General features: G+C 37.6%; 1 protein-coding gene across 1 annotated transcript in view; it reads right to left on the bottom strand.

Annotated features, from left to right (window-relative positions):
• sema3g (semaphorin 3G) overlaps positions 1 to 14,786 on the bottom strand; it is a 59,267-nt gene extending 44,481 nt beyond the window's left edge. The window contains exon 1 of the mRNA XM_087781677.1: positions 14,397 to 14,786. Within this exon, the coding sequence (XP_087637803.1) occupies positions 14,397 to 14,493 (97 nt within the window). The 5' untranslated portion in view covers positions 14,494 to 14,786. The remainder of the gene's footprint in view (positions 1 to 14,396) is intronic.
• Positions 14,787 to 15,620: the final 834 nt, after the last annotated feature.

Genomic DNA, 15,620 nt, shown 5'->3' on the forward strand with positions numbered 1-15,620 from the left:
CACACACTCGTGTGTTATTGTTGGCTCGGATCATGAGAATCCTATCAGACGCGTCACACACACACACACCGCTGATGTTCGCTCGCAGACGGAGGCGTCGCTCGCTTCTCTAAATATTTCCCTCCAACATTTTGTTTTCACGAGCCTCGACACACAAACACGCTCAACAGATCGAGACTCATTACACGCCGCAGACTTCCTGTCATTAGATCTGCCTGTATATTGTTGCACAGCTCAAAGTATTCCCGGAATCTCCACCGGTTCCTTCTTCTTCTCCTCGAGGAGCTCCACACATGCTCCTCGAGGAGCTCCACACATGCTCCTCGAGGAGCTCCACACATGCTCCTCGAGGAGCTCCACACATGCTCCTCGAGGAGCTCCACACATGCTCCTCGAGGAGCTCCACACATGCTCCTCGAGGAGCTCCACACATGCTCCTCGAGGAGCTCCACACATGCTCCTCGTTCTCTCCTCGTCCGTCCGCCGTCCACTCCTTATCACTCGAGCGCTGAAGGAAAACAAGTTTGTAACTAATTGATAGACTGGACGTGTTCGAATAACATGGCGTCGCTTTCTCGCTCGAGCTTCCATGGACGGCGTTCCCGGTCGAACGCTTCCTGACGTGCCGAACAGATCACGACGTATTCCCGACATTCCCACTTGATCTACTTCCCAAGTGAGCGACGGCGAATCCCAGACTTTTGCGCTGACATCACAGGCGTGTCGGGAGTCGGTTTCGGATTCAGCCCATAAACAGCTTTTCACTGCAGCTGCAGGATCTCATCGCCCAGATATGGATGCAGATCAAACTGAGAAGAAGGACCAGGAACCAGAACATCACGATCTGGAGACGATTGATCGACTGTGAGACGTGATGATGGTCAGTATTAGTTTCTACTAACTGACAGAAGTGACACGTGTTTACAACAAAAGATATCAAGTGATGAACAAAACATTTATCTGAATATAATAAACTATAATTGTCACTATACAGACTGGAAAATAGGTGTTGCCATGGCGATATATCCCCATTTCTTTTCCACGATACTGTAGCGTTGTTTTTGTTTTTTGTCTTGCAAATCATGTTTTATCTGTAGTTATTTTATTGTTTATAATTCAATTAATTCTGTGTAAAATAAAAAAATTCTAGATGGCAGCAGTCGTTACGTTCTTTGCTGCTAAAGGAACAAGGAAATCCTGGCGGTGACTGAGGACGAGAGGATACAGTGAGTCCAGCAGCTTTTAAAGCTAATGTTTGGACATATTTTGAAAACAAATGAAAGCAGTTACGACTTAATCAAGAGTCATGTGGTCTGTGAATACTACAACACCAGAGTCAAGTACTGGACAATACTACACATATATACTTGTTACTACACTATCACAACACCAGAGTCAAGTACTGGACAATACTACACATATATACTTGTTACTACACTATCACAACACCAGAGTCAAGTACTGGACAATACTACACATATATACTTGTTACTACACTATCACAACACCAGAGTCAAGTACTCAACAATACTACACATATATACTTGTTACTACACTAACACAACACCAGAGTCAAGTACTGGACAATACTACACATATATACTTGTTACTACACTATCATAACACCAGAGTCAAGTACTGGACAATACTACACATATATACTTGTTACTACACTATCACAACACCAGAGTCAAGTACTGGACAATACTACACATATATACTTGTTACTACACTATCACAACACCAGAGTCAAGTACTAGACAATACTACACATATATACTTGTTACTACACTATCATAACACCAGAGTCAAGTACTGGACAATACTACACATATATACTTGTTACTACACTATCACAACACCAGAGTCAAGTACTCCACAATACTAAATATATATACTTGTAGCATCCCAGTATATCGTAGTATCGTGATACGTGTCGACAGATTCCTGACAAACTCTCGTTGAAGTTCTTATCACAACAGATGTCAGAGTCAATCCCAGGATTTGCTCACAACCTGTTGCTTCTCCTCACTGGTGTCACTTCCTTACTTACTTCCACATGTGGTCAGAGATGAGCTCATGGATTAACTCAGGAGGGGTCGAGAGGAAAGTTCGGCTTCTTTTCTTTTCGATAACTTTCACACAAACTTGTTTTTTATCACCTCCAGAGGAATGTTTCCGTCCCATGTTGCGTCATAGGTGGGATGCGACCAAAGACTCTCCCGACAGGCCGACTTCACTCCATCCATCTTCTCAATCGCTGTTCCTTTCAATCTTCAACCCTCTCTTTAATCCAAACTCCTGCCATTAATCAGACGCACATGTGGCAACTCTGAGCCTCCACTGCTTCTCTGGCTCGTCACTCATCCTCTCTTTTCTTCTCATCCTCACTAACGCACTCCATCATTCTTTTTCACTTCTTCTTTCAACAATCGTCCGCTCCAGAGCCTCACTTCTTTTTTCTTCTTCTAGGTTCTACGTTTTAACTTCAGTCGTTCCTGCACGTGGGTGAAGTGTGGCCCTCATGACTCTGGTTCTGTGGCCCCTCATGACTCTAGTTCTGTGGCCCTCATGACTCTGGTTCTGTGGCCCTCATGACTCTGGTTCTGTGGCCCTCATGAGTCTGGTTCTGTGGCCCTCATTACTCTAGTTCTGTGGCCCTCATGACTCTGGTTCTGTGGCCCTCATGACTCTGGTTCTGTGGCCCTCATGAGTCTGGTTCTGTGGCCCCTGATGAGTCTGGTTCTTTGGCTCTCATGACTCTGGTTCTGTGGCCCTCGTGACTCTAGTTCTGTGGCCCTCATGACTCTGGTTCTGTGGCCCTCATGACTCTGGTTCTGTGGCCCTCATGACTCTGGTTCTGTGGCCCTCGTGACTCTAGTTCTGTGGCCCTCATGACTCTGGTTCTGTGGCCCTCATGAGTCTGGTTCTGTGGCCCCTGATGAGTCTGGTTCTTTGGCTCTCATGACTCTGGTTCTGTGGCCCTCGTGACTCTAGTTCTGTGGCCCTCATGAGTCTGGTTCTGTGGCCCTCATGAGTCTGGTTCTGTGGCCCCTGATGAGTCTGGTTCTTTGGCTCTCATGACTCTGGTTCTGTGGCCCTCGTGACTCTAGTTCTGTGGCCCTCATGAGTCTGGTTCTGTGGCCCTCATGAGTCTGGTTCTGTGGCCCCTGATGAGTCTGGTTCTTTGGCTCTCATGACTCTGGTTCTGTGGCCCTCGTGACTCTAGTTCTTTGGCTCTCATGACTCTGGTTCTGTGGCCCTCGTGACTCTAGTTCTGTGGCCCTCATGACTCTGGTTCTGTGGCCCTCGTGACTCTAGTTCTGTGGCCCTCATGACTCTGGTTCTGTGGCCCTCATGACTCTAGTTCTGTGGCCCTCATGACTCTGGTTCTGTGGCCCTCATGAGTCTGAGTCTTATAAATATACATGAAGTCATATAAAAGTACAAGAGGTCATATAAAAATACATGAAGTCACATAAAAGTATATGAAGTCATATAAAAGTACACAAAGTCATATGTACATGAAGTCATATAAAAGTATATCCAGACATATCAAAGTCCATGAAGTCATATCAAAGTCCATGAAGTCATATAAAAGTACATGAAGTCATATCAAAGTACATGACGTCATATTAAAGTACATGAAGTCATATATAATAGTATATGAAGTCATATCAAAGTACATGAAGTCATATGTACATGAAGTCATATATAATAGTGTATGAAGTCATATAAAAGTACATGAAGTCATATGTACATGAAGTCATATTAAAGTACATGAAGTCATATATAATAGTATATGAAGTCATATAAAAGTACATGAAGTCATATGTACATGAAGTCATATTAAAGTACATGAAGTCATATAAAAGTACATGAAGTCATATTAAAGTACATGAAGTCATATATAATAGTATATGAAGTCATATCAAAGTACATGAAGTCATATGTACATGAAGTCAGGACTCATAATGGAGGCTGGTCGTGATGATCTGTCCTCACAGTCACAGAACTTAAGTCATAAAAGATTTCATTACTGGATCCAACGCTCGACAAATGAAGTGAGAAAACACAGCATTAGTGAAGCTTTTCTCTTCTCTCAGGTCAGGATGGTTGTGTTTCTTCTATTATGGTCGCGTTCATCTGAAGAAAGTGGATCAAAAAAGTCCTTCCTGGTCAAAAGTATAGGAAGTTGGACGAGCTTGTGAACATGTGCTGTGAGCACAGCAGCTCCGTGTTGGTGGCTCAGATTATTAAAGTGAACATTTAGAACAGATGCTTCGTGGAAACACAGCATCACTCACGGGTGTGTGTGTGTGTGTGTGTGTGTCAGCGTCTAATACACACATCAGTCCACACAACACTCTCCTGCTCCTCCGGTCTGCAGGAAGTGGAACTAATTGATTTCCTGTGAGTGTTTGTGCGTCATTTATAATGTCCTCGCGCAGAACCAAGAGCTTTCCCATCGTGAGGGTCGGACGAGCAGAACTTCTGTGTGTTTGTGGGTCAGTTGTGTGTGTGGGTCAGTTGTGTTTGTGGGTCAGTTGTGTTTGTGGGTCAGTTGTGTTTGTGGGTCAGTTGTGTTTGTGGGTCAGTTGTGTTTGTGGGTCAGTTGTGTTTGTGGGTCAGTTGTGTTTCTCCTCTGTGTGTAATGTCCAGTAGAAGTGTGTGTGGAAAGTGTCGAAACATCTTCGACTGTCTCCAGTGTGTGAAGCAGCGAGACTTGAAGGACGTCGTATGAACATCAGGACGTCCGTCGTATCAACATCAGAACCATCAGAACCATCAGAACCATCAGAACCATCAGAACCATCAGAACCATCAGGACCATCAGAACCATCAGAACCATCAGAACCATCAGAACCATCAGAACCATCAGAACCATCAGGACCATCAGGACCATCAGGACCCACAGCTGGTCGCTCGAGGACGAGCCAACTTCAACACGTAGTCAGCGGGTGATGTTATGAGACTTGTTCGGCAGAGATTCATGTTTTACGACCCACGGCTCTCATAGAAGGTTCTGAACAAACCCTGGGTTTCAAGTGTCGTGAGGATGTTTTTGAGCCACTTGTGATGCCATCTGGACAAAGATTGATGTTGACCAAGAACAGGATCTAAAGAAGTCCTGGTTCCATTAGCAATGATAGCATTCTGGTCTCTGAGCGAGTCTTTCAACTCCTTCTTTTATCCAACGTTCTTATTGTTACAACTTCTTTCATCCAGTGCGGAACTAAACTGTTGGCAGTGTCGTCTTCTATGTTGTGTATCGTTGTCACTCCAATTCATGGTTGTGTCAATATTGTGTATTTGTAGTCTTGATGACCATAATGATATTTTGAGACTCACAATGTAAATGTTTCTCTGAATCTGTGGACTTTAAACTCAAAACAATCGTTCGTCTGAAGCAGATTCAACATCTTGACCCTGACTTTTAGCAACGACGATGTAAAAGATAAACTAAAGTGTGTGTGTGTGTGTGTGTGTGTGTGTGTGTGTGTGTGTGTGTGTGTGTGTGTGTGTGTGTTGTGATGTGTGACTCTATTGTATCATCAGTGTGTGTGTGTGTTGTAATGTGTGACTCTATTGTATCATCAGTGTGTGTGTGTGTTGTAATGTGTGACTCTATTGTATCATCAGTGTGTGTGTGTTGTTGTAATGTGTGACTCTATTGTATCATCAGTGTGTGTGTGTGTGTGTTGTTGTTGTGATGTGTGACTCTATTGTATCATCAGTGTGTGTGTGTGTGTGTTGTTGTTGTAATGTGTGACTCTATTGTATCATCAGTGTGTGTGTGTTGTTGTAATCTGTGACTCTATTGTATCATCAGTGTGAGTGTTGTTGTGATGTGTGACTCTATTGTATCATCAGTGTGTGTGTGTTGTTGTAATGTGTGACTCTATTGTATCATCAGTGTGTGTGTGGTGTTGTAATCTGTGACTCTATTGTATCATCAGTGTGAGTGTTGTTGTAATGTGTGACTCTATTGTATCATCAGTGTGAGTGTTGTTGTAATGTGTGACTCTATTGTATCATCAGTGTGTGTGTGTAAAAAACTCTTTTCATTGAAATATTGAAAATGACCTTAACCCACTGAAAACACTGATTTTCTGGAGATGAAATCTTGTTGGCCATAACCACACCCACTCTGCTGTGATTGGTCAAACATGGAGGTTTGTCACTGTGTGTCATCAATGGTCTCCACCTCCAAGAGACTCGTTGTGAGTGAAGCCATTATTACGTCATACTGGACTCTCGTAACCTCTCGTTCGCCCAGATTTCAGAGCAACTTTATAAAGTACTGAGTGTAAAACATGGTCGTGATGAGAAGTTACTGCATGTTATCTTCAACATAGACTCCATGTCAGGAGAGTTTCTCATGAGTTGATCAGCATCAGCTCTGAAGAAAAGATACTTTCACTCGTGAGAATCTAAACCTTCTATCGTTCACGTAGAAGTGAGAATGTCTTCTTCTCTTTCCATCTGATACTAACCACGACCTTCCCTCGGCCATAAATCCAAACCTCAAACCTAGGATGATTTACATAACTGGTACTTGACCCTCGACCCCATAAATCGCGGCGCGTTCTCACAACGAGAGCGTTGAGTCAGATTGATGTGCTCCGGGACCACGAGGAATGCTGGTGTTCACAACACTGGAGCTCCTGGTGGATCAGGGTCTGGACGCACCTGTGCCACTGATGGACGGGACCAGGACGGGACCAGGACCTGGACTCAAAGGATCCTGTGTCTCCCTTCGCCTCCTTTTATGTTCTCGTCTCCCTTTCATTCCTGAGCGTCTTATCTTCCTCTGCCCTCTTCACCTATTCTTCTATTCTTCTCTCCAGCCGTTTATCTGGCAGCGTTCCACGGCCTCTTTCATTCTCAGCCCAACTTTCTTTACTCAACCGTCCTTTTCTTCTTCTTCCTCTTACATTCATCCTCCAGCGCTCGGCTATTTGTCCTCCACATTCCCTCCTTTGTTCAGGCTCTTTGATATCCTTCTCTTTCATGAACGTTCTCCTCTTCTTTTTCTTTTAATGGTGTTTATTACGGACGTGTTTTGAGTCCATTGGTGGATTTACTGTCGCATGGATTCATGAACATGTTTCCACGATCTTTTGTTCGGAAAAACCTTCTTAGACGTACTTCAGTCGCACTCGTTAAATCTTCTACCTTTAAATTTACAATGAAATCTGGGAAATGTTTGATAATGTTTGACAATCATACGTTCATCAATACTTTAATATCACTCCAAAAGAAAAGGATGTTAGACTTGGAACAAATATTCACTGGAGAGCAAGTTTTCGACTTCCAGCTTTTTCTTACAGAAAGAAATAAACTAAAGTTAGTGTTCAGTGCAAACACTTGTTAACAAGTTACAAATCAATTATCCTGGATTTGTAACTTGTCCGTTTTTCTTCAGAAAAATCCAAACATGATCAAGTTTTTTTCACTCATAGAAGCCAAAACTTGGCCCCGAAGGACGAAGCATGTTTCGATACTCAGTACCGAAGCAGTTTTAGTGCTTTTTACTTGTTTTATGTGATATTGTTTTATCTTTGTGTTTTAACTCTGCTTTCTTTACACTTTCATGTGATTGTACAGCACTTTGTATCGACTGTTGTTGTTTTTAAAGTGTTTTTTAAATAAAGTTGATTGATTGAAGTTTTGTTCACTCGTAGACGCCAAAACCAAACTTTGATGTATATAATGCAGTTTCCATTAAGGTACAAAAACATCTATATTGTTTACTTCTATGTTGATCAGTCATTTTCCTTAAGATTCAAAGACCACATGTTGAGTGTCGTGTACACAATAGGAACTTTTTTAGGAAGTTTCCTGTGCAATGAAAAATCTGACTTTGTTTCCTGCAGAAAACTACAAGAAAATATGTGTTTAAAAAAGCGACAGCGTAACACAATATATGAAGTGAACTGGAAGGAAGTCTATGTACAGAAAGAGTGAAAGTAATAATTGTACTGAGCAATGAAATGAAACCACAATGTTCAGAAGCTCATTATACTTTATTCTTACTGTAAACATGACGGCAGCAGAAACATGTGAGTAATAGAGAGAAACACAAGCCGCCGCACTTTACTTTTCTCAACCTATTTTTCTACAAGACGTGGTTTAAATACAGCGAGTAGAGAAGAAGAAAATCTCTGGTCCTGACGCTGTGTTTGAACTTACTGTGAATACATATGATTTAAAGAACAGTGAGTCATGAAAGTGTTTATAAATGATATATAGAAATATAAAAACACTTAAACTAACTGTGAATACATATGATTTAAAGAACAGTGAGTCATGAAAGTGTTTATAAATGATATATAGAAATATAAAAACACTTAAACTAACTGTGAATACATATGATTTAAAGAACAGTGAGTCATGAAAGTGTTTATAAATGATATATAGAAATATAAAAACACTTAAACTAACTGTGAATACATATGATTTAAAGAACAGTGAGTCATGAAAGTGTTTATAAATGATTATAGAAATATAAAAACACTTAAACTAACTGTGAATACATATGATTTAAAGAACAGTGAGTCATGAAAGTGTTTATAAATGATATATAGAAATATAAAAACACTTAAACTAACTGTGAATACATATGATTTAAAGAACAGTGAGTCATGAAAGTGTTTATAAATGATATATAGAAATATAAAAACACTTAAACTAACTGTGAATACATATGATTTAAAGAACAGTGAGTCATGAAAGTGTTTATAAATGTTTATAGAAATATAAAAACACTTAAACTAACTGTGAATACATATGATTTAAAGAACAGTGAGTCATGAAAGTGTTTATAAATGATATATAGAAATATAAAAACACTTAAACTAACTGTGAATACATATGATTTAAAGAACAGTGAGTCATGAAAGTGTTTATAAATGATATATAGAAATATAAAAACACTTAAACTAACTGTGAATACATATGATTTAAAGAACAGTGAGTCATGAAAGTGTTTATAAATGATATATAGAAATATAAAAACACTTAAACTAACTGTGAATACATATGATTTAAAGAACAGTGAGTCATGAAAGTGTTTATAAATGATGTATAGAAATATAAAAACACTTAAACTAACTGTGAATACATATGATTTAAAGAACAGTGAGTCATGAAAGTGTTTATAAATGATATATAGAAATATAAAAACACTTAAACTAACTGTGAATACATATGATTTAAAGAACAGTGAGTCATGAAAGTGTTTATAAATGATGTATAGAAATATAAAAACACTTAAACTAACTGTGAATACATATGATTTAAAGAACAGTGAGTCATGAAAGTGTTTATAAATGATTATAGAAATATAAAAACACTTAAACTAACTGTAAATACATATGATTTAAAGAACAGTGAGTCATGAAAGTGTTTATAAATGATATATAGAAATATAAAAACACTTAAACTAACTGTGAATACATATGATTTAAAGAACAGTGAGTCATGAAAGTGTTTATAAATGATGTATAGAAATATAAAAACACTTAAACTAACTGTGAATACATATGATTTAAAGAACAGTGAGTCATGAAAGTGTTTATAAATGATATATAGAAATATAAAAACACTTAAACTAACTGTGAATACATATGATTTAAAGAACAGTGAGTCATGAAAGTGTTTATAAATGATATATAGAAATATAAAAACACTTAAACTAACTGTGAATACATATGATTTAAAGAACAGTGAGTCATGAAAGTGTTTATAAATGATATATAGAAATATAAAAACACTTAAACTAACTGTGAATACATATGATTTAAAGAACAGTGAGTCATGAAAGTGTTTATAAATGATATATAGAAATATAAAAACACTTAAACTAACTGTAAATACATATGATTTAAAGAACAGTGAGTCATGAAAGTGTTTATAAATGATATATAGAAATATAAAAACACTTAAACTAACTGTGAATACATATGATTTAAAGAACAGTGAGTCATGAAAGTGTTTATAAATGATATATAGAAATATAAAAACACTTAAACTAACTGTGAATACATATGATTTAAAGAACAGTGAGTCATGAAAGTGTTTATAAATGATATATAGAAATATAAAAACACTTAAACTAACTGTGAATACATATGATTTAAAGAACAGTGAGTCATGAAAGTGTTTATAAATGATATATAGAAATATAAAAACACTTAAACTAACTGTGAATACATATGATTTAAAGAACAGTGAGTCATGAAAGTGTTTATAAATGATATATAGAAATATAAAAACACTTAAACTAACTGTGAATACATATGATTTAAAGAACAGTGAGTCAGGAAAGTGTTTATAAATGATATATAGAAATATAAAAACACTTAAACTAACTGTAAATACATATGATTTAAAGAACAGTGAGTCATGAAAGTGTTTATAAATGATATATAGAAATATAAAAACACTTAAACTTACTGTGAATACATATGATTTAAAGAACAGTGAGTCATGAAAGTGTTTATAAATGATTATAGAAATATAAAAACACTTAAACTAACTGTGAATACATATGATTTAAAGAACAGTGAGTCATGAAAGTGTTTATAAATGATATATAGAAATATAAAAACACTTAAACTAACTGTGAATACATATGATTTAAAGAACAGTGAGTCATGAAAGTGTTTATAAATGATATATAGAAATATAAAAACACTTAAACTAACTGTGAATACATATGATTTAAAGAACAGTGAGTCATGAAAGTGTTTATAAATGATATATAGAAACATAAAAACACTTAAACTAACTGTAAATACATATGATTTAAAGAACAGTGAGTCATGAAAGTGTTTATAAATGATATATAGAAATATAAAAACACTTAAACTAACTGTGAATACATATGATTTAAAGAACAGTGAGTCATGAAAGTGTTTATAAATGATATATAGAAATATAAAAACACTTAAACTAACTGTGAATACATATGATTTAAAGAACAGTGAGTCATGAAAGTGTTTATAAATGATATATAGAAATATAAAAACACTTAAACTAACTGTGAATACATATGATTTAAAGAACAGTGAGTCATGAAAGTGTTTATAAATGATATATAGAAATATAAAAACACTTAAACTAACTGTAAAACTGTACGTCGGCATCACGGTGACTTTGACAGAGGAAACAAACTCACAGACCACAAGAAAAGAAATGACTCCATCAGAAGAAAAGGGGGCGCTGAGGAGCAGGTTTTCAACCCTCCCTCCCTCCCTCGTCCCCGCAGGACGAACAAAGTGAATATTGTCCTGGACGACGTGGGGGTGTGTGTGCTTGTGTGAGTCAATCTGTGTGGATGTGTGTTGATGCTGCACTGAAGGAAGACAAACACAAGTCAGACTCCAGGAGAGCGAGAGGGAGAGACCAGGAAATGAATAATAAGAGGATTGTTTTAAACACTTGTCAGTGGAGCCCAGAGCTCCTCACACTCACACCTCACTGTCACGTCTCACATCCACCAGGATTTATAGACGCTCTATACACAATAAAACCACTTGTTTCACTTCAGACGAGCGACTGAGAAGCTGAGGTTTAATCCGACACTCTTCACTCTGAACACGTGAAGACGTCGTCTATAGATCAGGTTTATATCCACACCATGGTACGTCTTGAAGAAGTTCACAGACGTGTTTGAGACACTAGTTAACCTACGCAGGGAAGGAAAGTACCAGCTTCCTGTCGAACCTTACACCCACTAATTGATTGAAATGAGATAATGACAGCTTTTCCTGCTGCTCAATGATTCCACATCCTCCTGAGAATACAAACACCCTCCGGCGAGGGTCTAATGAGAGCCGGCTGAGGACCAACTCACGGCGAGAACAACTGTGAGAGACCTGGAGCGGAAGAACACGCATGTATTTTTAAAACAAGTGCATGAGGTTCATGGTGTGAAACAGAGGATTGATGTGTTGAAATGTTTGAGACCAAAAGTGTTCTTGACATAATAAGTGCAGTTTTCTGGAGCATCAGCAATTATTAGCATCACAAGTGTTTGAGAAAATACTTTATTTTCACCAAACTGGCCTTAAATGTTTCAATTTGAAGAAGCAGTTTTAGGAATTAGATACTTTTCTGCTTAAAAGTATGAGTGTATTGTAAGTATGTGTTGATAAGTATCACAATACGAGGATACGATATATAGTGATATATAGTGATGTAGTAGTAGTGTAGTAACAAGTATATGTGTGTATTGTCCAGTACTTGACTCTGGTGTTGTGATAGTGTAGTAACAAGTATATATGTGTAGTATTGTCCAGTACTTGACTCTGGTGTTGTGATAGTGTAGTAACAAGTATATATGTGTAGTATTGTCCAGTACTTGACTCTGGTGTTGTAGTATTTACAGACCACATGACTCTTGAAGTCGTAACTACTTTCATTTGTTTTCAAACCAAAATATGTCCAAACATCAGCTTTAAAAGCTGCTGGACTCACTGTATCCTCTCGTCCTCAGTCATCACCGGGATCTTGCAGGATTTCAATGTTAATTTAGTCAGTAAGTAAGCTTTATTTTTACAGCACCTTTCACAGACCAGGGTCCCAAGGCGCAACAATACACAGTTAAAATAAATATTCCGAAGACGTATTGACTGCTGCCATCTAGCGGCCGGAAGTTTAATTGCAACACAAAAATTAATACAGTGTAAATATATGTTAATTGTAAATTAGAATATATATGATTATTTGATTTAAAAAACATATTATTGAACTATGAACCAGAAAAGAACTATGTTAACACATAGAAAACATGACATACATCGTGGAAAAAGTATATCACGATATATCGGCTCATCGTTATTTTCCAACAACCCTAGTTAAGTGATTTTAAACTAAACTTTATGTCTAATTTAAAGGATTTTTCTGGAAGGTTTAGCACAGATGACAGAAGACCATCACTTTACTTGTCTAAACACTTTCTCCTGGATATGCTTTAATATACTTGAAAAAATACTTGTAATTTAGTTGTTTATTTGCATGTCTTTTAAAGGAAAAGCTCTTCCTGTGACTTGAAATATTGACGTTTGTCTTGAAAACCTGCAGGAAATCCTGTGACATCACTGATCACAACGATTGTCCCGAGTGTTGCTGAGGGTCGACAACATGTAGACTGACGCACACTCACACACACACACTCACACACACACACACTCACACACACACACTCAACCCATCATTCAGCGCCGTGAGTCCAGGCCAACAACAACTGTTCAGATAATGACCGTCAATTAACAGCAGGATTACGTTGTAATTTTTAAATGCTGTGTTTAACGGCTATTATTACACATAAGTTGTGTCAATAAACGTGTTCGACAAACTCTATAAAACAACGTGTAATATTTACCTAAGTGTTCCAGGATTTACACAAATATTTATACATGTTGTGAGCAGAGGACGAGGTGGAAGTAATACTGATGCTGGATTAGTACTCAACGTTTATTTGTATTGTGAAGTTATTACTCAACAAATATATACATTTGTATTATGAAGCTGTTACTCAACAAATATATACATTTGTATTATGAAGTTATTACTCAACAAATATAAAATATATATATTTGTATTATGAAGCTGTTACTCGAGAAATATAAACTATATATTTGTATTATGAAGCTGTTACTCAACAAATATATACATTTGTATTATGAAGTTATTACTCAACAAATATAAAATATATATATTTGTATTATGAAGTTATTACTCAACAAATATAAAATATATATATTTGTATTATGAAGTTATTACTCAACAAATATAAAATATATATATTTGTATTATGAAGTTATTACTCGATAAATATAAAATATATATATATTTGTATTATGAAGTTATTACTCGACAAATATAAAATATATATTTAGATTATAAAGTTGTTACTCGACAAATATAAAATATATATATTTGTATTCTGAAGCTATTACTCGATGAATATAAACTATATATTGGTATTATGAAGTTATTACTCGTCAAATATACTATACTATATATATATATTTGTATAATGACGTTAAGACTGAAAATCTCATAATTTATAAATCGTTACATTAGTTTTTGTTGTATCATGATGTTACAATAATGTTAGACACAACTCGCTGACGTTATTAACATAATAACGTGTTAATAACGTGTTAATAACGTGTTAATAACGTGTTTATAACGTGTTAATAACGTGTTAATAACGTGTTTATAACGTGTTAATAACGTGTTTATAACGTGTTAATAACGTGCTAATAACGTGTTAATAACGTGTCATGTTCTCACATCAGTGGACTGTCATCATCAACACATGTTCATAAAACATCCAGAGCAGCAGCAACACAGTGTGAAGATGTTTGCAGGTTGATTACCTTTGTAAGAGAGTCTGAGTCGAGGCTCCTTCAACTTGTTGGCGCAGATGCTGAGCAGCAGCGACGAGAAGAGAAACAATTCATTTAATCCTTTCATCTTCACTTCATCACTTCATAGATCAACGTATTCCTGAGACCCGCGTCACGTGCGTCTGATCCGCGTCTGACACTGAGAGGGTTGTTGGTTCAACTCCGCGAGACTGCAGCGGAGGAGTCTGACTCCCTCTCTCTCTCTCTCTCTCTCTCTCTCTCTCTCTCTCTCTCTCTCTCTCTGTCTCTGTCTCTCTCTCTCTCTGTCTCTCTCTCTCTCTCTCTCTCTCTCTCTCTCTGTCTCTGTCTCTCTCTCTCTCTCTCTCTCTCTCTCTCTCTCTCCCTCTCTCTCTCCCTCTCTCTCTCCAGATCCCTCACTTGCCCAAACCAAATCTGCGCCAAATATGTTTGAGTCAAGAGAGAGAGAGACACCACGCCTCTATGAAGAGAGAGAGAGAGAGAGACAGAGAGAGAGAGAGACAGAGAGAGAGAGAGAGAGAGAGAGAGAGAGAGAGAGACAGAGAGAGAGAGAGAGAGAGAGACAGAGAGAGAGAGAGAGAGAGAGAGAGAGAATAAAGCCAAAAAAGAAGGAATGCTCCATCACTCATCATTTTCAGTGAACTTCGTAGAAATTGAATCATTATTTCCGTTTATATAAAAAAAAGTTTCCATGATTCTGTTTATTCAACAACTCTGTCGTTTTTATTTTTTTATTAAATGTAAATATTCATGAAACCATGTTTATTTTTGTGTTGCTATTAAACTTCCGGCCACTAGAGATGGAAGCATTAATTATGTCCTGCAGCTGAAGGTGATGACTGAGGACGAGAGGATACACTGATGACTGAGGACGAGAGGAGACAGTGATGACTGAGGACGAGAGGAGACAGTGATGACTGAGGACGAGAGGATACAGCGATGACTGAGGACGAGAGGAGACAGTGATGACTGAGGACGAGAGGATACAGCGATGACTGAGGACGAGAGGAGACAGTGATGACTGAGGACGAGAGGAGACAGTGATGACTGAGGACGAGAGGATACAGTGATGACTGAGGACGAGAGGATACAGCGATGACTGAGGACGAGAGGAGACAGTGATGACTGAGGACGAGAGGATACAGTGATGACTGAGGACGAGAGGAGACAGTGATGACTGAGGACGAGAGGATACAGCGATGACTGAGGACGAGA

Source organism: Callionymus lyra, chromosome 19 (genome assembly GCF_982586985.1).
Source record: "Callionymus lyra chromosome 19, fCalLyr1.hap1.1, whole genome shotgun sequence".
NCBI classification, from domain to species: Eukaryota; Metazoa; Chordata; class Actinopteri; order Syngnathiformes; family Callionymidae; genus Callionymus; species Callionymus lyra.